This window comes from Pinus tabuliformis, chromosome 9, assembly GCF_031772625.1.
Source record: "Pinus tabuliformis cultivar Carrire ecotype Pingquan chromosome 9, CPIR1, whole genome shotgun sequence".
In the NCBI taxonomy this organism is placed as follows: Eukaryota; Viridiplantae; Streptophyta; class Pinopsida; order Pinales; family Pinaceae; genus Pinus; species Pinus tabuliformis.
This window is the reverse complement of record NC_142307.1, coordinates 283,056,176-283,082,520: the sequence shown is the minus strand read 5'-3', so window position 1 is coordinate 283,082,520 and position 26,345 is coordinate 283,056,176. Positions and strand designations below refer to the sequence as shown.

The window sequence follows — 26,345 nt, the reverse complement described above, 5'->3', positions numbered from 1 at the left end:
TGCGTTGTTCAGGATACCTACCTTTGTGTGGTCTATTGATCATAAAAGGGAGTTTGGCTATTGGAAACATGATAACAGATTCCTGAAGGAGTTTACAGAGTCCCCATTGCAATGCGGCGCACCTAACACTGCACAGCCTAGCAACCTCCAGACGAAAATAGAACCCCTGGTAAATTTTCATCAATTTCAATTTTTTATTAAAACCCCTTTGAGGATGTCTCTTTTGGTTTGGGTTCTCGCAATAAACTGTGTGCTACAATTGAAGAATCTCATCTCCCATCATATTGGTTATCCTATCGAATTACAACATCTGATATTTGGGGGCAGAGTACTCCAGGACCCCAGACCCCTCACGAACTACAATATTTTATCTGCATCTACTATAATACTCAATCTAAGGCTAAGAAGAGGCGCAACAGTCTACAGTAAAACAAAACATACAGGAGGAGGCATTGGGAGCAATTCAACCAAAAATATAGAAACACATCAGAAGCACAAAAATGGAGGACTTTCTTTCAAGAACATCCTCCAAGGAAAAAACACTCCTTCAGCGACACCAAAGCAAGCTAGAACCGAACCCAGTCCATATATTGTGGAGCAACTGAATTATACCCCATAATTAAACATAGATATACCAGAAATAGATGAGCATTGTAATACATTTGAAAAACAAGCTATTATCTGTCGATTCAACTATTTCTGGCCAAAACCTATTGAGCTCTTTCATTGGATTTTCACAAACTAGACTACTCACTGTGAAATTCACCTTTGTTCCAAGGGGTTCTTCATTGTGAATTTCCCTTCAACAGAGGCTAGAGACATTATATTACAGGAAGGACCATGGTTCTGGGGATCCACGGGTCTCTTCATCACACCATGGTTTCTAGAATTTGATGTAAATACTATGGTTGTTTCCAGGATGCCTATTTGGGTTCGTTTGCACAATCTCCCATTACATCTTTGGAACCAACAAGTCCTTGCAGGTATTGGCAACACCATTGGGCGATACATTAAAATGGACACACAAAGACTGGAGGAAAGAATTTTCACATTCGCATGAATTTGTGTGGAAGTAGATCTCAGCAAAGGCTTGCCAGACCACATCCAACTTAATCATAAACAGAGGTGTTGGACACAGATCCTACATTATGAAAATACAACATTTAGATGCAGAATCTGTCGGCAAACAGGACACGTACAAAACACGTTCCCAGAAGCCAAAAAAGATACCTAAAGAAAGAAGAAAACACGGAAACAACCCAAGGGATGGCAATTTCCCCCACAAGATTCTGATGAGGAGGAGGACGCTGATGTGGAACATCCCATACCCAATGAGAACAATCAGAGGGATAAAGAACCAGATGTACAGGAATTAAATCCACAAGATCCGATGGACTCACAACCGGCAAAGATACCAGATAAAATGGATACCAATGTATCCAAACAACTACATACATCAGACAACTTTGATTCTAATAAGGATAACCCTCGACCTGAGGCTGACACTTCCCTTGCACTCGTATCTTCGATGCTAACTCAAGGGGAGTGGCGCAAGGTTGAGAAGAAAAAAGGGAGAAAAACATGAATTTCTCCCCATTTGTACATTACTTTTGCTTTCATTGAACTTCTGATCAGCAGTCATTGACTTGCCAATGTAATGCATCTCAGCATCTGCAACATGTAATTTTGCTTTCATTAATAAAATTACGATTTTTCTTTTGGAAAAAAATGGTCTGTGGGTGAAACTTCTAGAAGAAGACGAGGATCAAGCCAAAATGATCTGAGCCATTGATTAGGATCTAATTTGGGTCGTTGGTTCTCAACAGAAGGATTATAAGAGGAGGCTTGATGGGCATCTGGAAGACACATCGAGTGGAGATCAGAAGATCAAATTTCTGAAGCACAACTATTGTCAGAAGAGGAATTCGAAGTGATCTTTTGCAGTGAGGCGCAGGGATAGTATCCAGAGGGAAGTTTTTCCTGGGTCGGAGATACAAGGCAGAGAGGGAACTCGACGTCCCGAGAGGCTGACGTTGGGCCACACGGAGCTACGCTATGGCAGCGCAGAGCCTGAGAGGGAGATCGAATTCCTGCTAAGGAAATAGAGTTTCAGAATCCTGGAGTCGGGGTGTGAGACCAGGAGGCTGAGAGCTAAAGTTTCCAGCCAGTAGAGGATCAAAAGGAGGGGCAGCGTAATCCCAACAGAGGTGATGTAGAGACTACGTGGGATTGATGTAGTTCTACACAGAGGCTGACACAGAAGGGACCTAGAGGCTCAATTCCAGCGAGATCAGAGTCGGTTCTTCCAGTGATAGGGTGAGATCATCTCACTATTTGTTTTTCGCAGTTTCTCTCTATATCGGATAGCCAGTTGAGCATCCAATAAATTGTACTTAGCATTACTATTGCTTAATAATAAAACACTCAGTTGTTGCACCAGTTATCCCGCATTGGGTTTTTCTAGGGACTTTGTCAAAAAACAACGATGTAATGTGTTGTGTATTTCTTTCTTGCTCAGTTTCTTGTTTCCGCTTATAATTTAATTGGTGAAGACTGCAGTGCATTAGTTTCAGTGTTTGCTGTAGGAAACAGTAAATAATTTGTTTAGTAATTAACAAATAGAAAGAACTTAATCAGTTGTTGCAGTGGTGATTCAAGTAATCGAATTTTCACAAGGGACTATTATGAATATAATTCATAATAAAATAATAAATGTAAATATAAACATAATTACAATAAACGATAATTAATTAACTAATGATTAGTTAGTTAGCAATGAAGAGGCATGTCTTAGAGACATGGCCATTCGTGAAAGGGCACATGCTTAGGGGATATATAAGCAGGCCCTCACCTCATTGTAACTGTTGATTTGTGGTAGCATCGGATGTGCTCTAGCCATGAAAATTGGTGAAGAGGTTAAGGCACATAAGATCTTCAAGGCCCAGAAATGGTTTGGGGAAATTCCACCCGGTTGGAGAGATATTAAAATAATTAAAAATTTTAATGGAGTTCCTAAGTCTAAACTTAGGAAAATTAAAATATTAATGGGTATTAATATAAAACTGTGTGAGAATGTTCTAAATGACATGGATCAAGCCAAATCTAATCTTAGTCATTGATTAGGGACTTAATCTCGGTTGTTGAAGAGTCAACAGGAAAAGTATAAGAGGAGACTTGAGGTTCAGTTGGAGATACACCAAGTTGATCAGTCAGTTTGATTTTCTGGAGCGGGATTTTGCTAAGAGAATCAAGCTAGTGATTTGTTGTAGTGAGGGGCAGTTCGGCAAGAGGTCGACAATACATAGTAGAGAGGTAGAGATAGTATCAAAGATGGCCTGGAGAGGCTGACACAGAGGCAGCTGGGAACTACGCAGAGGCTAAAGAGGCCAGAATGGGTGACGCAGAGGGTCTTAGGGTTGACACAGAGGCTTCAGTAGCTGCGCACAGGCTAGCAGAGCTGATGCAGGGCCAAGAGGCAGCGCCGAAAGAATTTTCGTGGGGCAGATTGAGTGCTGGTGAGCTAGGAAGGGTGATGCAGTCCCTGTAGAGTTACACAGAGCAGGGGAAGCTGCCATAGTTGTTGTGGGATCGTTCATCCGGTGATTCATGAGCTTGAATATCTGTCTCCAAGGAGAGGTACTACTGCCGAGGGCATTCTCTGTTGAGTGAGCCATTTATGGTACCCTAGATGTATTTAGAAACTGCATAATAATAAAACCCTCATATCTGTTGCATCAGTTTTCCCGCATTGGGTTTTTCTGAGGACGATTGTCCAAAAATAACGGTGTCCCTTGTGAGATTGTCTAAGTTATTTCAGTTGTTGATTTGTATATGTGTTAGCATTTATGTTTATTTTTGGTATTTATATTTATAAATAACGTGTTAATGAAAAGAACAAGTAGCAGAAAATAAACCAGATAATGCAGTAAGGATTTCTAACGTGTCAGACTAAGAAATTTCAACATGGTATCAGAGTATTGCAGATCACAGGAGAATTGAAGGCAGCAACAGTAATCTGAAGAATTTGCAGCAGTAGCAACTATCCTAACAGACAGCGTTGTTCCAGAGTCGAAGCAGCAGAGAAGTGATGCAGAGGGCCTGCGTCATCATTTCGAGCCAGGAGGAGGGTCAACGCAAAGGCAGAGAAGGGCAGATCAGACCTACGTAGTGCCTGGTCATCTTTCTCAGCCAGGAAGGATTGACGTTGTGGCCAAGAGGTGAAAATTTTTCCATTGCCAGGATTGTGCAGTGCCAGAAAGGCTCAGTTTTCTTTGGTTGTCGGGCTTAGGGAGCGGTGGGCAGATTGTGATTGAGAAGTTGGTGTGGTGCTGGTTCTGTCAGAACATAACAGTACCTAAGGAGACGGAACCAAGGTAGAGGGAGTCGCTACCTTGATGGATTTCTAGCCAACAAATCCAGATCCGAGTTGCAGTTGCACGGAGGATTGGAGAGGAGAGGTTCAACAGTTGGCCAGAGGATTTCCATGAGGGAAATCATAACTCAGAGGGAGTCTAGAGGAGCTTGTTCCTTAGAGGGTTTCTTGCGCCAAAGAAATCCAGATCCGAGTTTTGCTGGGGCAACAGCGAAAGAGGGAGAAGAGAAGTAGTTCGACATTCATTTTAGCAGAGATGGAAGCCACATCTCTAGGAGGGAGGTGGGGTGATCTGGAGTTGTAGTCAAGAGGACTACATGCGAGGGCAGGATCCTTGAGGTGCCCAAACTCTTGGATCACATCCGGCTACGGGAGCCCTTCACGACAGTGGCATGATGACAGATGTCGGGTGGAGCAAAGTGTGGTGGAGGAGCAAGGCAAGGCTAGAGTGCAGAAGTCTGTAGCAGCGTAGTAGAAGTTGCAGTAGTGCGAGAGGCACTAAGGTGTATGCAACAGCGCAATGGCAGCAGAGGGAGCACAGTATAACAACAGAGGCAACTTCAATTTCACGAGGCTTCCAAACTGATTGGGATGTCATTATTTTGGGAGAAGTCAGTTACCTACTTCTTGGTAACTGAGTTGCAGTGCGACAGTTACCAATGGCAGTGCTAGAGGCAGCATGGGCAGCATATTGAGAGGGAGTTGCAGTACAGATGTAGCAGTGGTAGTGGTAGTATCATGGGCAGCAGTGCAGATGATGTGAGGCAGCAGGCCAAGCATCAACACAGGTACCGGTGCGGAGGATCAATGTGATGTTTCAGTAATGGAGCATTACTAGAGCACATTCCTCGCTAAGAGGGAGTGTTGATTTGTGGTAGCATTGGATGTGCTCTAGCCATGAAAATTGGTGGAGAGGCTAAGGCACATAAGATCTCCAAGACCCAGAAATGGTTTGGGGAAATTCCACCTGGTTGGAGAGATATTAAAATAATTAATATTTTTAATGGGGTTCCTAAGTCTAAACTTAGGAAAATTAAAATATTAATGGGTATTAATATGAAACGGGGTTTGAATGTTCTAAATGACATGGATCAAGCCAAATCTAATCTTAGTCGTTAAATGACATGGATCAAGCCAAATCTAATCTTAGTCGTTAAATGACATGGATCAAGCCAAATCTAATCTTAGTCGTTGGTTAGGGGCTTAATCTCAGTCGTTGAAGACTCAACAGGAAAAGTATAAGAGGAGGCTAAGGGGTCAATTGGAGATACACCAAGTTGATCAGTTAGTTTGATTTTTTGGAGCAGGGTTTTGCTGAAAGAATCGAGCTAGTGATCTGTTGCAGCGAAGGGCAATTCAGCAAGAGGCCGAGAATACATAGCAGAGAGGCAGAGATAGTACTAGAGACAATGCAAAGCCTAGAGAGGCTGACACAGAGGCAGTTAGGTGCTACGCAAAGGCAGCTGGGAGCTACACAGAGGCTGAAGAGGCCAGCATGGGTGACGCGGAGGGTCTGAGAGCTGACACAGAGGCTTCAGTAGTTGCGCAGAGGCTAGCAGAGCTGACACAAAACCAAGAGGCAGCACCGAAAGAATTTTCGTGGGGCAGACTGAGTGCTGGTGAGTTGGGAAGGGTGACGCAGTCCTTGCAGAGTGACGCAGAGCAGTGGAAGTTGCCATAGTTGTTGTGGGATTGTTCATCTGGTGATTGATCAGCTAGAATATCTATCTCCGAGGGTAGGTACTACTGCCGAGGGCATTCTCTGTTGAGTGAGCCATTTTTGGCACCGTAGATGTATTTAGAAACTGCATAATAATAAAACCCTCATATCTGTTGCACCAGTTTTCACGCATTGGGTTTTTCGGGGGACGATTTTCCAAAAATAACGGTGTCCCTTGTGTGATTGTCTCAGTTATTTTAGTTGTTGATCTGTATATGTGTTAAGGCTGCATTTGTGTTTATTTTCGATATTTATATTTATAAATAACTTGTTAATGAAAAGAACAAGTAGGAGAAAATAAACCAGATAATGCAGTAGGGATTTTTGATGTGTTAGACTTAGAAATTTCAACTATAACTTATCCTATATCAATTCTTTATACAATATGCAGTTTACAATTACCATCCTACAATGGATGTCTTTATGTATGAAGTATTTTAAATATTTTCATTGCATATACGACTGTTGGTCATTATATTGGTATTAGAGCCACGTCTGATCTTGTCTTTTAGCCATCAAACTCCATCAACATTGTTGCTGTCAAGACTCAATCGTTTTGCTACGAAGTGGGAGGTTCTCCATTCAGCCAGTTTCGCTACTAGGCCTTTGGCCATAAAAAAAAAATAATAATAATAATAATTATATTTAAAAAAAACAAGCGTTTAAAAAAAAAATTATAAAATTTGAAAAGTTTAGGAAAAAAACTATATCTATAAAAAAAATAGGGGAAAAATAACAAAAAATAAAATATAAAAGAAAATAAATTGTGTTAAAAAAAGAGAAAGTCAAGGAAAATATATATATATATATATAGATATAATTAAAGAAAAGAAAGAAAAAAAAGGTAAAAAAATAACTCGACCACCAGACAGCTGACTAGCCCATTTTTCCCTATGACCATACGAACGTCAAACCACCATAGCTGCATACAAGCACCCAAACCACCGTAGTCGCTCACGTTACCGGTGCCACCCACACAGCAACCCAATTCTATGTGTCGTCCCCTTCGAGCAGTTCCGCCGCCACCACCTTCGAGTAGTTCCGCTACTATCGACAACCGAGCCAAGCCACACATCCGTCACCGCTAGAGTATGTCCTCTGCCTTCGCTAAACCAATCATCATAATCAGTTTTCTCCACCACTAGCTAGCCACTTTCGCTATTTTGCCTCTCGCCACGCAACACTCGTGCAACCACCACTGTACTCCTTCCGTTGTATGCAATTCCATTTGTTGCTGCCAGAATACGCTATTATCACTAGTGCAATAGTTTTTCTTTGATTCGATCACTAATACTACCACACGAAATTCCACACCATACATCCATAGATACAATATCATAGCCACCATTCCAGTCGTTGATTTTAAAAGAAAGTTGTTTTTTTTCTTTGGTTATATGCCTACTCGTTAAAATTGCAGCCACTCGTTTCTATCAATATCAAGGTCGAAAAGGAGTGAAAACCAAAGGTCAAAGATTGCGACATTTGGTAACTAACTAAACTATTGTTTAATCTCAAACCAAAATCATCACGTCTTGCATGAAGAATTAAGGCCGTCAAACAAACATAGGTTACGAAGTTTAAAAATAAAATATAAAAAAATCGTTATAGGAGGACGAGCACCAAAATGTGGTTTATTAAGAGATATATAAAAGTTGTTTATTTGAGTTTATATAAAAGTATTTATTTTTATAGGCAATTTAAATTAAATATAAATTAAAAAAAAAAGATTACTAAGCATTAAAAAAAATTGTCGAGAATAAAAAAAATATTATAAAAAAAAATTACCAAAGAAAGTTATTAAGTAAAAAAAAATGGAGCTTAATTCAAAAATGATGAGGGAAGGACGATTTTCCTATAAAGTTTTTTCAGTTACGGATCACAGAGTAATTATATTAAAAGGAATTATCCAAGGAAAAGAAATTAATATCGTTATCAGCACAAACATCGATAAATATTACATCAACGTTAACTTAGCAAATTAGCTATTAATTCTAGAGCCAAGCATTGGTGTAAGGAAAAATATTTTTGACCAAAAAGTGTATAACATTAGTGATTTACAAGTGACAGTAGGTCATTATGAGTACATATCTCAATTTCATGTTGTAAAGATGGATATTGACATCATACTCGGTCAGCCTTGGTTTAAGAATTTGGGTGCATTCATGTTAAACATAAAGAAACAAGTTTTGACATTTCCTTATAAGGGGAAGATGGTCACATTTCGAAACATAACAAGTAAACCAAAATCAATTATATATTCAGTAGAAGACTTCAAGGATGTCTCAGATTAATGTTTCAAGATAACAAAAAAAAGAAGCAAAAAGAGCTTGAAGAAGCCATATGCAGTAAAGACAAAGAAATTTCGCGCCTTAGAGATCACAATGAGAAACTACTCGAACAAATCAAGAAATACAAAGCCACAAAGAAGGAACTCAAGAAGTGATTATTAGAACAAGAAAAAGAAAATTTATGTTTTAAGAGCCTTAATCAGAGATTATTAGAACGGACCAAAAGCTTAAAAGATGATGAAGCTACTAAGAATAAAGTCATCAATCCAGAAAAGGATGAACTTGTATGTTTAAGGACTCATAACCAAAACCTACTGACGCAAATAAAAAAACTTAAAAATGACAAGAAATCGTTGAATGACAAACTAGAACAACTTCAAGGTGAAGTATTGAAGTCGTCAGTCGTTTCAATCCAAGTTGAAGATAAGGGAATAAAGACTGATCTAATCAATATCACAAGTAAGGAAGAAGAGGAATCTAGAGAAGTTAAAACATACGCAGAAGTGGCGATCCAAACAATGGACATTCCAAATGATGATTCAGTCGCCAACTTAACAACAACAATGCTTGAAGAAAATCAGGAATCAACCACTAATATGATATAGGAAAGCCAAACCAAAGGAGCTATGTATTGACATCTAAATCACAAGAGCAAACTTTACAATCAAGCTACGTACCGGTATCACTCAAAAAATAAACGACAAAATTATGTTCCCAAGGATACTGAAGTTTGCAGAATGCAGTCCTATCATAACTATTCATCACAAAATTTGATTCCACAGAAGATCAATCTAGGATGGTTTGATCCCTTCTCAGTGCGACACTTTTGTTTGTCATTTAGAGGATCATATCAACTAGTATCAACAAAGATGACAATGCCGAGACGAAAAGACATTCGAAACAAAAAAAAGAGATCAAGTATTTCATTAGTAAGCTTTGAGGACAAAGCTTTTTGAAGGGGAAGACTATGTTATGAATATAATTCATAATAAAATAATAAATGTAAATATAAATATAATAATAATAAATGATAATTAATTAACTAATGATTAGTTAGTTAGTAATGAATAGGCATGCCTTAGAGGCATGGCCATTCGTGAAAGGGCACCTGCCTAGGGTATATATAAGCAGGCTCTCACCTCATTGCAACTCATCCTATATCAATTCTTTATACAATATATAGTTTACAATTACCATTCTACAATGGATGCCTTTGTGTACGAAGTATTTTAAATATTTCCACTGCATATACGACTTTTGGTCGTTACAAGGACACATGCATAGGGTGAGTGGTCCATGTTCCCCTACGATTAATGAGATAGCATAGGATGTGTGGTTCATCTTCTCCTATGGCATATAGGCTGGATGAGTGGTTCACCTTCTCTTGTGGATGCCCCAGTGTAAATGCTACCCATGTAGTCCAGGACTCATGGGAAGTACCTCTCATTTGGCTCATGAGTTGGGAAAAGTGGATAGGGACCATAGCACTACCAATGGACGCATCGTGTACTGTCGTACTCCTTATGTCTAGGATGCATGTTGTTCAACAACTTTATCTAGGATCAAGTCCAATTGGGATTCTACCCTTGGTTATGTGGACTGACTTTTCTCAGTGGAGAGTGGCAAGGTATTGTGACTCATGCTCGGTTAATTCTCAAAGCGTGATCCTTGCCCTTGCGCTAAGTTGATCTCGCCTATTGGATAAAGAGTTGAGTTGGGCTCCTCGATGTGGTTCTAGGTTGAGAAAGGCTCCCTGATATTGTTCTGCTTTGAGCTAAGCTCTCTGATGTTGTTGTGGGTTGAGATGGGCTCCCCTGTGATGTCAAATTCTTCTTATTCTTTAAATTTGAGATAGTTCAACAGATGTGTAGAGATGAGTCGAGACAAGATATGATTTAATGAAGATGATGATTTTACTAAATCGATTATTAAATATCGGTTGGAAGCTGGATTCTCCCCTCTGATGGTAAATAAGTTGAGTCCCCCATGATGGTTTTTCTTCTTCAGCTAAGGATAGAGTTATGTTGAGATATGATGTCTTCAAGACTAGTAGTATTTCAAGGGTTGATTCCCTCTACCTTTGGTTATCGACTCCTCCTATTTTATGAGTCAATATGAGATGGGGCTTTCCTATGTCTTAGTTGTCTATCTTCTCTAGTATGATATTTGCACTCTTGAGACTTGTCATGAAGCTTATAATTCTGATAGAAATTCCTCCCTAGCTGAGAGGGAGTGTTAAATTTATGAGGCAGCTTAGGGAAGAATTTCTCTTGATTCCCTATAGAGAATTCGAATTAAATTATTAACAATTTCTGCCTAAAATATTAAAATTCGACTTCAATATGTAATTGGAAGGAAATCTTTTATTTGAAATTCATATTTGAAGGTCGGCTCACCCAAGGGTTGCAACCTTTCAACAATGACAAACCACTATAAATACCCTGTAGGGGTGATCTCTAGAAATGAAGCTCGATGACTCTGAGATTCTTTGATGATCCAGGTGGATGTTGGTGGCCACCCACCTATCCCATTTGGACCCCCACAACTGTCTCTTTCAGTCTTTTTAGTTTCCTAAATTGTAGCACAGTTTACTATTTTTAGCAATTTTTTGGGTCCTGAACTTCCGGAGCCGTATTGAGGCCCTAAACGATGTTTTTTTGGGATTCTGGGGCAACATGGGTCCATGGACCCATGTTGCCTCCCAAAGTGGTATCGTACACGTCAAACGGAGATCGTATGCCAAAGTTACGACCCCGGGAAATTGATGTACCAATTTACCCAAACGGGGCCCACAATTTGGCGTTTCATCTTCTAGGGTTAGGTTTCGGGATGTGAAGGGTTTTCCATTGTTTCTCAACAATAAATAGGCCTTCGAGCCTCATTGTAATACAGTTCGGAACAGTTCAGAGGCATGTAGCCACCACATCTCTTCTCAGAGATAAGCTACCATCGCCCAGCTAGTTTATTTCCATTTCTGGTTGTAAGCATATTTCAGTGTTTTCCATTAATGAAATGAAGTATTATTTCCGCTGCATCTTTGTGTATATGGTTATCTCTGTAGTTTGTTGCATTCCTGTTTAAATCTGGATCAGTGGTATCAGAGCGGTCTGTTTTTTCTCTGTTTTTCTTTGCATGTCCCCAACAAGGTCGGGATATAAGGAGTTAGGGCTTGAACTGGTTGAACCTTTGCAAAACCAGCCTCGTAAATCCCGACGGCCTCCCATGGCGGATGAGAAGAAAGACGAGGGGGCAGGAGATCCCATCAAAATCTTGCTCGAAGAAGCTCTCGAGCGACAACGGAATGCGATGATGGACAGCTTTGCCCAGATCCTTCAGCGGCTACCCAGAAGCGACGCATCGGCTTCCAGCAGCTACTCTGGAAACGCCACACCCTTTAAGGTACAAGTCAATTTTGAAATCCCCATATTCGAGGGTCAGATAGACGCAGATGCTGTAGATAAATGGTTAAATCTGCTAGAGGGTTATTTTTCTGTTCATGAATTTTCGAGTCGGGAAAAGATTGTTTTCGCTCTTCTCAAAGCAGCCCCCCACGTCACGGACTGGTGGGAAACCTACTGCGAGCAGAAGGATGAAAGTACTGGCTCACTATTTTCAGCCGCACCCACCTGGAATTCATTCCGGGATGCCATCAAGGAGCAGTACTACCCTGTCGGAAGCTATGAGGATGAATACATAAAGTGGACCACACTGCGACAGGGAAGGGACCAAGACGTGCCGGAGTTCACCAATCTTTTTCATACCCTTCGCAAAAAGTTGGGTATCAAGGATTCGGAGCAACATTTGATATTCAAATACCGTGGCTGCCTACACAAGTACATCCAGGAAGAAATACAATTCTTGAACATCTCCTCGCTCGGCGCAGCATACCGATATGCCGTCAAGGTCGAGCAGAAGTTTAAACAAAAGAAGCGAGACTTTGGATCTGCGAATCCAAAGTAGGGGAAAGGTGCCCCTAAACCACAGAACAAAGGACAAAGCCAAGGCGGAACAGCCCAAGACAACCCGCCGAAGCTGCAAGCAAAGAACAGCACCGCAAAGCCGAAAAAGGACACTGGAAAATGGTGTGAGTTCCATAAGAGCTCCACTCACAACACAAGTGAGTGTCAGGCCAAGCAGTCACTGGTGGCTGAGCTAAAGGTTTCAGAATCAGATGCATGTTCCGACTCTGAGTCAGAACCCGATAAGGGGAATGAAAAAGGAAAGCAGATCATTGATGCGGATCCCAACGCCACTGTTGCTACCACCAAGATCCAGAAAAATGAGCCCGAAAATCCAGAGGAAGGGGAACGTCTTTTCCACTCACAGATGTGGGTGAAGGGTTCGCCACTACAATTCATTGTCGACAGTGGTAGCCAAAAGAACCTCGTTTCAGCAGAGGTCGTGAAGCAGTTGGGCCTACCGACTACACCACACCCACAGCCGTACAGTATCGGGTGGCTTCATGAAGGACGAGATCTCAAAGTTCGCCAGCAGTGCCGCCTTCCCTACAGCATCAAGCCCTTCACAGACGAGGTATTGTGTGATGTTACACCTCTGGATGTTTGCGATGTATTATTAGGCCAACCATACTTGTGGAGGCGACATGCTGTGTATGAGTCAAGGCCTCGTGCTATCATTATTTCTTTGAATAATTCATTATACAGGATACCGGAGGTAGCCCCACCTACCGCCACATCTTTGATCACTACCAAGAAAGGCAGCAAGCTCATATCACAGACCAGGAAATTCATCTGTCTAGTTCACTCCCAAAATAAGGGGATGGTATCAGATCGTTGCTACATCCATGACCCCTGCAAAGGGTTCCTCCATGCAGCAGTAGCAGCAAAGGGATACGGTCATGACAAAACACAAGAACAACTTCTCCTCACCCACATGGGTACCACACAAGTTTCAGGTGGGCAACAAAGTCTGGTTGCATCGACAGAAAGAACGCCTTACCAGAACCCATCAGAAGCTCAGACCACTCCGACATGGTCCTTACAGCAGTACCAAGGCTATGGGGAACAATGCTTTGGAGCACATCATTCCTCCATTCCTTCGCCTGCACCAAATGTTCAATGTGGACCATCGGCGACCATGCTTCCCACCATCACTGGACACATCAGAGATTGCAGGACAAGTTCAGCAGATGGAGGAACTCAACGCAATGGGGACCATTGCTTCCTAAGGGGGGAGGAATGATCCAGGTGGATGTTGGTGGCCACCCACCTATCCCATTTGGACCCCCACAACTGTCTCTTTCAGTCTTTTTAGTTTCCTAAATTGTAGCACAGTTTACTATTTTTAGCAGTTTTTCGGGTCTTGAACTTCCGGAGCCGTTTTGAGGCCCTAAACGACGTTTTTTTGGGATTCTAGGGCAACATGGGTCCATGGACCCATATTGCCTCCCAAAGTGGTAGTACTCGGATAGATATTTCTAACGAGCTATCGTACGCGTCAAACGGAGATCGTATGCCAAAGTTACGACCCGGGAAATTGATGTACCAATTTACCCAAACGGGGCCCACAATTGGCGTTTCATCTTCTAGGGTTAGGTTTCGGGATGTGAAGGGTTTTCCATTGTTTCTCAACAATAAATAGGCCTTCGAGCCTCATTTAATACAGTTCGGAACAGTTCAGAGGCATGTAGCCACCACATCTCTTCTCAGAGATAAGCTACCATCGCCCTAGCTAGTTTATTTCCATTTCTGGTTGTAAGCATATTTCAGTATTTTCCATTAATGAAATGAAGTATTATTTCCGCTGCATCTTTGTGTATATGGTTATCTCTGTAGTTTGTTGCGTTCCTGTTTAAATCCGGATCATTTGATAACTTCTCTCTGTGGATTTTCACAAGGAGTAAGAACTCTGTAATGAATTGATTTCTCTGTTCTCGCATGGCATAGGTCTCTCTATTCTCGCCTGGTTCAAATCCTCTATAATGGCATGGTCACAGATCTGAGTTATTCGCATAGATTAAGCTTTGAGGTCCTCACAAGTACTGAACTTCGCATGAGGTCTGAGTTTTACTCTTTGCATGACACATCGCAATGGCTTATCGCTCTGTCTCACATGACTCTGTCTCGCATCCTTTGTTATCTCAGATCAGCTTGTGCTTGGTCATGCTCTTGGGTGCGTGGATGTCATTTGCGATGTCATGGTGGCTTTTACGCAGTTACATTACAGTTCGTATGGCATCATCTTATAAGTCTGGCAAAGTTGCAAGTACGTCAGTACAATTGTTGGCACAGAGTCTCGGTGAAGTAAGAATGACTATCAAAATCTTTTTCTCAGCGACTTTCATGTATGGTTGTTTCAGCATCCAAATTCTGGCATCGTTGTTAACTCAGATCAGCTTGTGTAGCATCACTATATGTTACAGGTCATGTCTACATCACAATTTAGTATTATGACCTTGCTCAACACAGTGGTATATATACTCACGCAGTAGTACTGTGTTATAGTTCAGTCACTATGTATGATCTTTGCTGGTGTCTCAATGACATGTTTTTCACAGTTCTCGCATTTGGCATCTTGGGCCAAGTGGTACCTTTTGACTGATATTCTGTGGCATCTCCAATAGACATGCAGAGACTCTTCTCTAAGAAGATCTCTTATCATAAATGAGATAGCGTTGGTTATTATATGACGGCATCACAGATATGTTTGGAACTACAATTGGCATCTCAAGATCCTATCTCCATCAGTAACCCTAGTCATTATATATGAAGAGATGAGAAAATATAACAAATGTTTTGTTCACAAACAAAGTTGTGAACAAGACAAATTTAGTCCTTGGTTAGCTTGATGTATTATGGCTCAAGATATTTTGTACATTGTACTTCCCTGTTGAACATTCGATGACAATTTAATAGAAGAAGAAGAATTTGGATGGGTTTTCCCCTAAGTTGCAGGAAACGCTGGCAGGGGAGGAGTTTCCGTACGGAAACGGAAACGCGTATGGTATGGCCCAGAAACGCATTTCTGGCCGTACTGGCACGTTTCTCGAGGTGGAAACGTGGCCAGTACGGCCGGAAACGCGTTTCTGGGCCGTACGACACCGTTTCCACATGCAACTTGACTTTTTTTTTTTTTTTTCTTCTAATTTTTAATTAGGTTTTTCTAATGCCTTCTAGTTGCTTCTAGATGCCTGTCTAAAGTTATAAAAGTGAACTTCTGCCCTAGTGTTGATATGCAATTCATCAAGAAGTTTGAGGCATATGCAGTTCATGGTAATGTTAAATTCTTAAAAGTGATCTTCTCCTTTATTTTTCATTTTCATCCTTTTACTTAAATTTTTAACATTACCATGAAATGACTCAGGATGTTTGAGAGTGGTTTCGCCCTCATTGGATTTCATATGGAAAAAGTAGAATTTTAGATCTCACTCAAAATCCAGCAGACTTATCTGTTTTTCAGGATTTCAGGATTGGGGGGATTTCAATGTTTCCATTGGATTTTATCATGTACTAGGGTATGGAACTTGTATTTAATCAAGAGAATCAAGCCCTCTATGCAGGGGAGACTCCCAATAATCAAGAGCATGTAGGGTACTAGGGTATGAAACTTGTATTTAATCAAGAGCACTAAGGTCGTTCGACTATGTAGGAGGAGATTCCCAATCAAGCACGAGACAAGAAATTAGAAATTTCTCGTGGCTGATTTTGGATATTTCTATTTTCATTATGTGTCATTCATGAGTAAATGTGATGTAAATTTAGAGACTTATAGTTTATGCATTGACAATTGACAATTTTATCATAATGTAATAAATTAGAATGTATCATATATGCTTTATGATTGCACATATTTCTTAAATGTCCTAATATATATATATATATATATATATATATATATATATATATATATATATATCGCGTTTCCCCGTTTCCAAAATTTGGGGGGTCACGTTTCATACCTGTTCCCATTTCGGAAACTCGTACCCGTTCTCGTTTCGGAAACTCGTACCCGTTTCCCCGTTTCATGCAACCTTGGCTTTCCCCCTTGTGGGGTTTTTCTCGTCTTTGACCAAATCATTGTGTCCTCTTTGTGCATGCCTTTTCTTCTTATGATCTTTTAGAGTTCTGTTGTCATGAGGCCATTGTTCTTTCTATGTAATTGTTAATGGTGTTTACAGCTGATGGGGTGAATGTGATCTGAAATAATGAATTGCAATCATATAAAGCAAAGAACAATGTGGCTCCTTGAAATTAGCAAGGAGGAATAATTTATGCTCCCAGAGTTTATCGATACTATTGTACTTAGTCCTATTGACCTTTTTTGTGGTCATAGTTGGACATTAATAAAATTACTTATATTTTTTTATCTTGGTGTTCTTTCTAATTTGGGGAGTGCAACATGGTCTTACTATTTTGAAAGGTCTATTCTTTCTATTCTTGGACTTACACTCCACTTCACTACCATTTCTACAAGGAAATAGAGTGCATGACTTGAGGAGGTTCTTCATGACTTATGTTGGTTTGTGGATTTCTATTTAGAGCCAATGAGAGGAGTGCCCACCTCTTTAGCTTGGCATTGTTGACTTTTGTGAGATGGTCAAGTTTTCTTATTTACACCTACAATTTTTGCCAAGGGATGCAACACATGAATTGACTAGGATTTTACAAATTATCCTTCTTTACACATGCTACTTTTTGCCGATGAGTGGACTGTATGAGTTTCTTTATTTACACATGTTATTTTGGCCTAGAGATGAACTGCATGGATTGAGAAGGCTTATGTTTAGTAGGACTTGCTCTATTATGTTGCAATCTCCTCATTTCCTCATGCAAACTAGTTGAGGAGGCCTTCCTTTTACTTGTGTTTATCTTTAGCTCTCCTATTCATGGTGATGCTATTTGTACACCTCTATCAGTGTATTCTATAAAGACTAGAGAGGTACTTAGGAGAGGGATTCCTTTTTTTCTTAAGAATTATGATTGTTTTAGTTTTTGTCTTCATACCCCATTTTCAGATCGTGTGAGTATGAGAGAGCGTTCTATTCATTGAGAATAAGAGGTCACTTGCATCTTGTCATTCTATATTTATCCCTGAACATCAGTGAATGTTACAAGCAAAATTGATGCTATTATGGTATTAACACAAACATGTGTAATATATACATATATATAGCTTAATGAATGATTAATGTTTTACAATCCCTCGTGACAGTATACATATATACATTTATTATTCATGAGTTTTGAAGAGGTGACACATTTGTGATTTAATTAGTATTATATCAATATCAATATACTTTATTATTATTATGTGTGTTTCTTAGAGATAAATTTATTTGAAAGTGGTTTGACATTCCCTTGAGTACTTTGCAGTTGAAGCTAATATCTCCAAACCTTGTACTTGCAGCTTTGGAATATAGGTAACATCTTGTTTGGCAGTTAGATCCAATGTTGTGAAAATCGCGATCGGGATTAAATCGGCACGGGGAAAAAATCAGAAAAAATCGGAAAAATCGGGAAAAAATCAGAAAAAAAATCGGAAAAACTCGGGAAAAAATCGTTTGGTACAAAAATATTCATTTTTTTTTCATTTTTTTTTCAATTTTTTTAATATCTAAACCATCTACAACATAAAATAAATACATTAACACATAAATATGATAAAAAAACTAATATATAAGATGTTTAATATCATTTCTAGCGCTAAAATCGCACATAACATTGAATCATGTCCTGAATAGTAAGTCCTGACTCTCGAGTCCCAACTCAGCCTCAAAATATCAACAAAAAATATGATAATGTATCTCATCATGTCATAATGTCATATACAATAAAATGAAAGTCTAATCCTATTGATTTCCTCTGCCCTTCTTGCGAGAAAATGCCACAACTTTCCCTTTCCCTCTATATGTAGATGCTGGTGCCCGTGCTGGTGGAGATGGTAGTGGAGTCTGATGTGCTCTAGAAGCTGAAGAACTAGAAGTAGGAGCTATAGGAGGTAGACCACGTCCCCTACTGGTGGCAGTGGTAGCCTGGGCAAGCGGTGTCACCTCCTCCTCCTCCCCCTCCACTACATCCTGCACTAACCAATCATCAGCAGAATCCATGAGAGGCCTCTCGGCCTCAACCCTCCGTGCAGCAGTGGTGTCAATCCCATCCAATGAGATGGCATCCACATCAAGTGTCCTCTCAAGTTGCCTCACCCACAATCGAAGATTGTAGTAGACGTAGACCATGTCATTAAGTCGCTGGGACTCCAACCTGTACAAAGATCATGAAATAATAATTAATAATTATAAAAAAAATATTGTTTAATGAATTCAAAAATTTATTTGGAAATTTGCAATATTTTAAATGTTTAAGTGTTAACCTGTTGCGCTTCTTGTTGTGTATTTTTTCAAATACACTCTAGTTGCGCTCACATCCTGAGGAGCTGCATGTTTGGCTGAGGATGCGAATGGCAAGCTTTTGCAAAAGGGGTACCCTGCCACCATACATTTTCCACCATGCATCTACAACAAAATTACAAATAAAATTTTAAATAAACATAAGAAAAAATGGAATTTGAAGAGACAATGAAATTTGAAACAAAGTTACAAACTAAAAAATACCTGGCATTTTAATCGTCCTATCAGTGATAGCCATCTCAAAGCCAAATGTGCCACCTGCCATCTTATATGTCTCAATTTGTTTAGAGATCTCTATACGTTGTTCTGGAGATCGCACCATCTTCTGGACACGGGATAAGAATCCATCCATGATCTCAACATCAAAATCAAACCCACATGCATACGAAAATGCAGGGTTCAGGAAAAGCCCAACGGCATGAATGGGACAATGGAGTGTGTTGTTCCATCGCTCATCAATCACTCCCCATAGAAGGAGTTGATTCTGAAACCCATCATCTCCCTTATCATCATAGTAGGCTCGAATGGCTTCTTTGGCCCTGTCCATGGCTTCATACAAATAGCCCATTGCAGGCTTCTCACCATCAACCAACCGAAGAACCTTTACCAAAGGTTCAGTAACGGCGCACACCTCCTGCACTCCCGCCCAGATGTCTTCCTGGTATGAAACTAGTCTGCATACGGCCTCTCCTTCTGGTTTGCGGCTCATTGACAAAGCACGTCACTCCTCTAAAAGAAACATTCTCTTCACATCCCACATAGAAATCAAGAGGGATTGAAGAGATATGAAACTGGTGGCAAACCGTGTAATGGCGGGGCGCACCAACTCTTTGTTGTTGGTGAATCTTCTCATCAAGCTAAGCACAGATGTATGATTATATATAAATTTTGTAATGCTTTTTGATGAGTCGACAATATCTATGACAAAGGGAATTTTCCCTATGTCCTCTAACATCAAATCAATACAATGGGCAGCACAAGGTGTCCAAAATAAAGTAGGATGCCTGTCCATAAGCATCCTACCAGCAGCAACATAATTTGCAGCATTGTCCGTTATGACTTGGACAACATGTTGTTCACCCACCTCCAAAATAAACACATCCAGCAAATCACATAAAGTTCTTGCATCTTTGATTTGTGCAAATGCATCAACAGATTTGATAAACATAGTCCCCTTGGGACAACTAACCAAGAAGTTTATAAGGGTTCTCCCCTTTTGGTCAGTCCAACCATCTGACATAACAGTGCATCCTGTTTGTGCCCATGATGCCCTAAAATCCTCCAATCTTTGGGTGCAGTCACGCTTTTCATTTTGAAGAATCCGGCCTCTGAAATCATGATAAGAAGGGATTTTGTACCCCGGGCCAACACTAGCAATAGCATCAACAGTAGGTTGGAAAAATGGATTATTCCTTACAATGCTGAAAGGAATATCACTCCAGAGGAGAAATTTTGCCATCAACTTGTCAGCTTGTTCTTTATCAGTTCTTTTTAGCATTGAACCGATAGATGGCTGTGAACCAGGTGTGGTTCGAGGAACAAAAAATGATGATGCAGCTACCGGATTGACTGATGCTACAGTAGAACGAGTGCCACTTGGCCCACTTCCTTCAGTTGACCTTTTTAGTTGCCTTTTGAGTTCTTCTTTGGCCTCTCTAGTCTGCTCTAATTCTTCCAATGCTCTCATGGCTCTTTGGATAAGTTCAGCATTTGTATTTGTACAGGGCCCCACATCATGTCCAGGGATTTGTGCAAGGTGAAACTTCAACCTGTACACCCCCCTGAACATCTCCTTTCCACAGAATTTGCAACTCAAGTTTTGTCTATCATTCGGAGCATGAGGTACAACATATTCCCAGAATGGATCCAATTTCCTTGGCATGTTTGTTTTTGAACTTTGAAGTTGCAAACTTGAAGTCTTGAATGGTGTTTTGGTGCAGTTGTGAACCTATGGGAAAATAACTTAATAAGGATTAGGATTACAATTTAGCATTTACAAAATTACAAGTTACAAATTTACAAATTACAATTTAGTATTTTAAGTTTTAATTTTTACATTGATGATTGTACAATTAAAATCCAAGTTACCCGTAACCCAACCTAAAACAACCATTCCAAAGTTCAAAGTTTCAAACACAAACTACCCAACCATTCCAAACCCAAGTTACCCAACCAAATGGCAAAAACAATGAAAAATTAAAAAACATAAACAATGTTTAAAAAAAATTAAGACAAAAAAAAATTTGGTTCCCATAGTCATACCAAGTTACTTAACCCAAAACAACGAAGAAATACAAAAAATTCTTTAAAAACAATGAAAACAAAAGAAAAATGGTGCCCATACCAAGTTTCCCAACCAAAAACAATGAAAAACATACAAAAAAAATGTTTTAAACAATGAAAACAAAAAAATTTAATCCTCATACCATTTCTATGGAGAAATCGATGTTCTCCTCTTGATTTTCTCCTCTAAGCACTTAGATTTGGCTAAAAACCCTCTTTAGCTTGGTCTCCAAGAGCTCCTCCTCCCTCCACGCGCGACTGTCCAAATGAGTGCATGAAAAACCCCAAAAAATGTTATAAAAACACGCTTCCGCGACCCCCCACGATTTTTTTGTTTTTATTGCGATTTTTTCAGTAAAAATCGACAAAAAAAATTACCGGCGATTTTTTCGTATAAAAATCGCGATTTGATCGGCAAAATGAAAAAATCGCGATTTTTTCATTAAGATTTTCACAACACTAGTTAGATCTCAATTGTTGGTTGTGTTTTCTTACATTTAATTTTCTAAATTAATTAACATTGGGAATTACTCCCTTTTAATTGATTTTTTTACTCCATAATCCATGGAATTCAAGGCACTATGATCACAACTAATAATTTCCAGATTTAAAACATGGGGTTATTTTAATATTTTACCACAGATCTGTACTTGTAAGGGCAGATTGCATAGTTTACAAGGAAGAATATTATTACAGTGTAAATCTTTGTTTTAGCTTTGCTGTCCATATTAACTTAAATAAAAATCCAGGTTTGATTTTTATCTAACAGCAAGTACAATTCACAGTTTGAAGTACTTTTGACATCCTTGGTTCATTTTTTGTTTCCAGATCGCATATGGATTCCATGGAAATTAACAAGCACTAACCCAAAGTGCAGAGAGACTGTAAAATTTTCTGTTTCCCACCCCGGTTTTCAGTTTCACCTTATTTCTCCCATATAGTTAAATGCCCATTCCCATAGCCATACATTTAACAGACTGAAAAAATAAATATTGCTGAAAACACAAATTCTGGAAATTTTTCAGAGTGCTGGAAATTGCAGAAATAAAAAATCAGCAATTAAAACAGCCATTAAAACACATTTAAACTCAGTGATTTTTGGTCAACTTGACCCTGGAAAAACCCCCTACAACTCTTGGGGAAAACCAGTTTGAGAGCTCTTCTTTATTTCTGGAAAATGCCTTTTACAGAGAAAATTTTTCAGCAAAAAATCAGCAAAACAGAAATTTTCCAGCAAGCAAAACTTATCTGTTTTCAGCCCAAACGACAATCTGAAAAATGCTGGAAGAGCTGTACGGACCGTACGGATGTACGGACGTACGGACGTACGGATGTACGGATGTACGGACCGTACGGACTGTACGGACGGCCGTACGGACTTGTACGGACAGCCCTCGGAAAAAGTGCAGAAAATCGCCTCCTCGATATTCGTGCTGAAAAATATTTTTTTCCACTATTTTGCTCACAAAACTGCCTTTTTCTGCTTGTTCTTTATGCTGTTCGGATTTGCTGAAGTGCTGCCTTGGTGTGTGTGCCAAACTGCTGCCTCTTTCTCCTCCTTGTCCAGAAATCTCCCTTGCTCTCTTGCTCTCCTTCTCCCAATCTGCTCATGAAAGAATGAATGATCTCTTTCTCCTTTTCCTCCCTTAACCCAACCCTAAATGACTTTTGGGTGATCCCTAAATCCAATGGCTGAAATAGATTTAGATCAATGGCTGAGATTAAATGCTCATTTAAATCTCACTTTCTATTTTTTAATTCACCCCACTTTAATAAAGACCCACTTAGTCATTTATTTCCAAAGTCACTTTTCCTTTCTAATTTTTCATTGACTTTATAAAGTCACTTTAAAATTAGACTTAGTAACTTTATCACTTAAAGTCACTTTCAAATTAGATTTAACTTTATAAAAATTATAAAGTTACTTTAGGAGAAAAATTAAATTCTTTTGGACACTTTTCCCTAGGCCAAAGATCAAAGCCTTAGGGAACCACCTGTCCTCCGGTACCAAATTTCAACACTCCCTCTTACCGAGGAAGGTGTTCCTCACCACACCCATCTTGTCTCTGAAGTAGACATGCTTGCCCCGTGGTAAGGCTTTGGTAAGAATATCTGCAACCTGCTCATCAGTGGAAATATACTCAAGCTTTACAGCTCCCTTCTGAACATGGTCTCTGATGAAATGATATCTGATCCCGATATGCTTTGACCTATCATGAAATACTGGATTCTCCGTGAGTTTAATGCAACTCTGATTATCACAGTAAATCACTGAAGGTCTCAACGGCTGACCAAATAAGCCAAACAACATCTTGCGAAGCCAGATGGCCTCACAACTAGCTAGACTGGCTGCCATATACTCTGCTTCCGCTGAACTCAGTGCTACTGACTGCTGCTTCCGGCTGAACCATGACACTACTGCTGAACCCAACCCAAAACAACACCCTGAAGTGCTCTTCCTATCAGAAGCACAACCTGCCCAATCAGAATCAGTGTATCCTGCCAATCTCACTCCATCTCCCTGCCTGTAGTCCAGACCATAATCCACTGTCCCCTGCAAGTACCGCAAAATGTGTTTTGCAGCCACCCAGTGAACCTTCCTAGGCTCACACATAAACTGACTCATCGTGTTGACTGCAAAACAGATATCTGGTCTGGTGTTGACCAAATACATCAAGGAACCAATCAGCTGCCTGTACAATGTGGGATCCACCAACTCGGAATCCGAAGCATGAAGCTTCTTCCAGTTGGTGATCATCGGTGTCGACATGGGTCTACAATCCTCCATGTGGAATCTGCTAAGGATGTCCACAATATACTTCCCCTGCCCCAGGAAGAAATGCCCCTCCTCCTGCCACACCTCCAAACCCAAAAAGTAATGCATCAAGCCGATGTCCTTCATCTCAAACTCCGTTGCAAGATCTCTCTTACAGTGCTCTATGAGTCTCTCTGCACCTGTAATGATCAAGTCATCCACATACAGCACCAGAATGAGAGGCTCCTCACCAATCACAATAAAGTAAAGGTTCGGATCTGCCTCACTCTTTGTGAAACCCATCCCCTGCAAGTATGCATCTATCCTGGAGTACCAAGCTCTAGGAGCTTGCTTCAGGCCATAAAGGGCCTTCTTCAATCTGCACACATGGGACTCCTTCCCATGCACCTCAAAGCCCTGTGGCTGCTCAATGTACACCTCCTCCTGTATGAAGCCATTGAGAAATGCGGTCTTCACATCCATCTGGTGGATCTTCCAACCCATCTCTGCTGCTATCGATATAATGGAGCGGATCGAAGTATATCGAGCCACGGGAGCGAAGGTCTCCTCATAATCAGCTCCCTCTACCTGGGAGAACCCTCTAGCCACAAACCTTGCTTTGAATTTCTCAATGCTGCCATCTGCAGCATGCTTTACCTTGTAAAGCCATCTGGAAGTAACCACGGATTTGCCCTCAGGCCTCGGCACCACCTCCCAAACATCATTCTTCATGATAGAAGAATACTCCTCCTGCATGGCCTCTCTCCAGACCTGCTGGCTAGCTGCCTCCTCATAGCTAGAAGGCTCAGAGTCAAGGATGCTGGTAACCATCGCCATATAGCTACAAAATCTCTCAGGTGGTCTACTCTCTCTGACCGGCCTCTTCGGCTCAGCAACAGATGTGGCATCTCTCAAGGTGTCCTGAAGCCACTTGGGCTTCCTCTTCCCTGAGCATGCTTCTCCCATAGGAGAATGAAACTCCTCCTCCTCATCCCCATCAGTAGTCTGAACTCCTGACTGTCTGTCTGCTGTCCTCCTGCCTGCACCTGAACCTGTAGAAGCTGAGGTACCGTGTGAACTGTCCATCAGTGGACTCCCTAGTGAACTGCTCTGTGAACTGCTCTGCATGCTGCCCGGAGCACCACCCCTCTGGCTCGGCGAGCCACTGCTCACTGATGGACCTGACATCCTCATAGATGTACCTCCGAATCCTCCTGATCCCTGCCCACTGGATCCCTGCCACTGACTCAACTGCTGCTGAGGGTCTGGCTGATCCAGATACTCTAACTCCCGTGACCTCCTAAAGGCCCTGTCCTCCTCGAACTTCACATCCCGTCTGACAACAACTTTCCTTTGTGCAAGAATGTAAATCCGAAAGGCCTTTGAGGTCTCACTGTAGCCCACAAAGATACCCTTCTCTGCGGTGGGCTCTAGTTTGGTCCTCTCCTCCTTGGGTATATAGGAGTATGTAATGCATCCAAGGATATGAAGATGACCAAGATCAGGCTTCTTCCCAAAGAAAGCCTCCTCCGGAGTCATGTGCCCCAAGGCACGATGCGGACTCCTGTTCTGCAAGTAAACAGCTGTGTTGCAGGCCTCTGCCCACAAGAACAATGGCAACCCCTGATCATATAACATGGCTTTGGCAGCCCCTATGATGGATCTGTTCTTCCTCTCCGCAACCCCGTTCTGCTGGGGGTTGTAAGGAACAGTGAACTCCCTCCTAATGCCTGCCTCTGCACAATAGTCAACAAACTCTCCAAGGGTGTACTCTCCTCCATTGTCCGACCTCAGGGACTTGATCTTTCGACCTGTCTGAGTCTCCACAAGAGCTCTGAACTCCTGAAACCGCTTGAAGACCTCACTCTTGGTCTTCAAGAAATAAATCCAGGTCCTCCTGGAGTGATCATCAATGAATAAGACATAGTACTCATATCCACTCAAGGAAACATGAGACATCCGACCGCTCACATCGGAATGAATCAAATCAAGTATCCCCGTCGCTCTGCTGTCACTGCTGGGAAAAGGGGATTTGGCAAACTTGCCCATCGCACAACCTCTGCAAGTATCATGGTGATCAGTACTGAAATCTGGCACACCTGTAGTGATCTCCCGCAATGTCCTCAAGGCTCCATGAGACATGTGCCCCATCCTGCGGTGCCAAATCTCACATAGCTCAGAACTGCTAGCTCTGCTGTCGGTACTACAGCTCAATGCCAAAGGGGGCTGGAATGCAAACTTGTACACCTTTGCATGGCGTACACCTATCACTCTAGCTGAATCAGCTGGAGAGCCCCTGGGATACATCAACACCTGTCCTTCCCTGAACAGTACCTCATATCCTCTGTCCTCCAACGCTGAGACGGATATGAGGTTCTTCCTCATCCCTGGCACATAAAGAACCTCTGACACCTTCAAGGGAGGTTTGGACTCCCTCTGAAATGTCACTGTCCCCACCCCGACTGCTCTAACAACTCTGTCATCACCGAGTACTACCTCAATATCAGTGCCACTCTCTGAAAGCTCTGAGAAGTACTCCCGGACTCCTGTCATGTGACGTG

At 41.0% G+C, this 26,345-nt stretch overlaps 2 protein-coding genes across 3 annotated transcripts in view; both read right to left on the bottom strand.

Moving 5' to 3' along the window:
* The window catches only part of LOC149148278 (D-xylose-proton symporter-like 2), a 476,099-nt gene that overhangs the window by 219,297 nt on the left and 230,457 nt on the right, over positions 1-26,345 (bottom strand). The window lies entirely within an intron of this gene.
* On the bottom strand, positions 18,076-18,846 carry LOC149148281 (uncharacterized). Its single transcript, XM_089443873.1, has 2 exons — positions 18,710-18,846; positions 18,076-18,600 (listed from the first exon to the last, which is right to left on the bottom strand). The coding sequence occupies exon 2, from the start codon at positions 18,573-18,575 to the stop codon at positions 18,189-18,191; it is 387 nt and encodes a 128-aa protein (XP_089299999.1). The 5' UTR covers positions 18,576-18,600; positions 18,710-18,846; the 3' UTR covers positions 18,076-18,188.

Bases quoted from the DNA above. Each gene is read 5' to 3' on its own strand.
- LOC149148281 (XM_089443873.1), bottom strand. From the start codon at position 18,575: ATGGTCTACGTCTACTACAATCTTCGATTGTGGGTGAGGCAACTTGAG.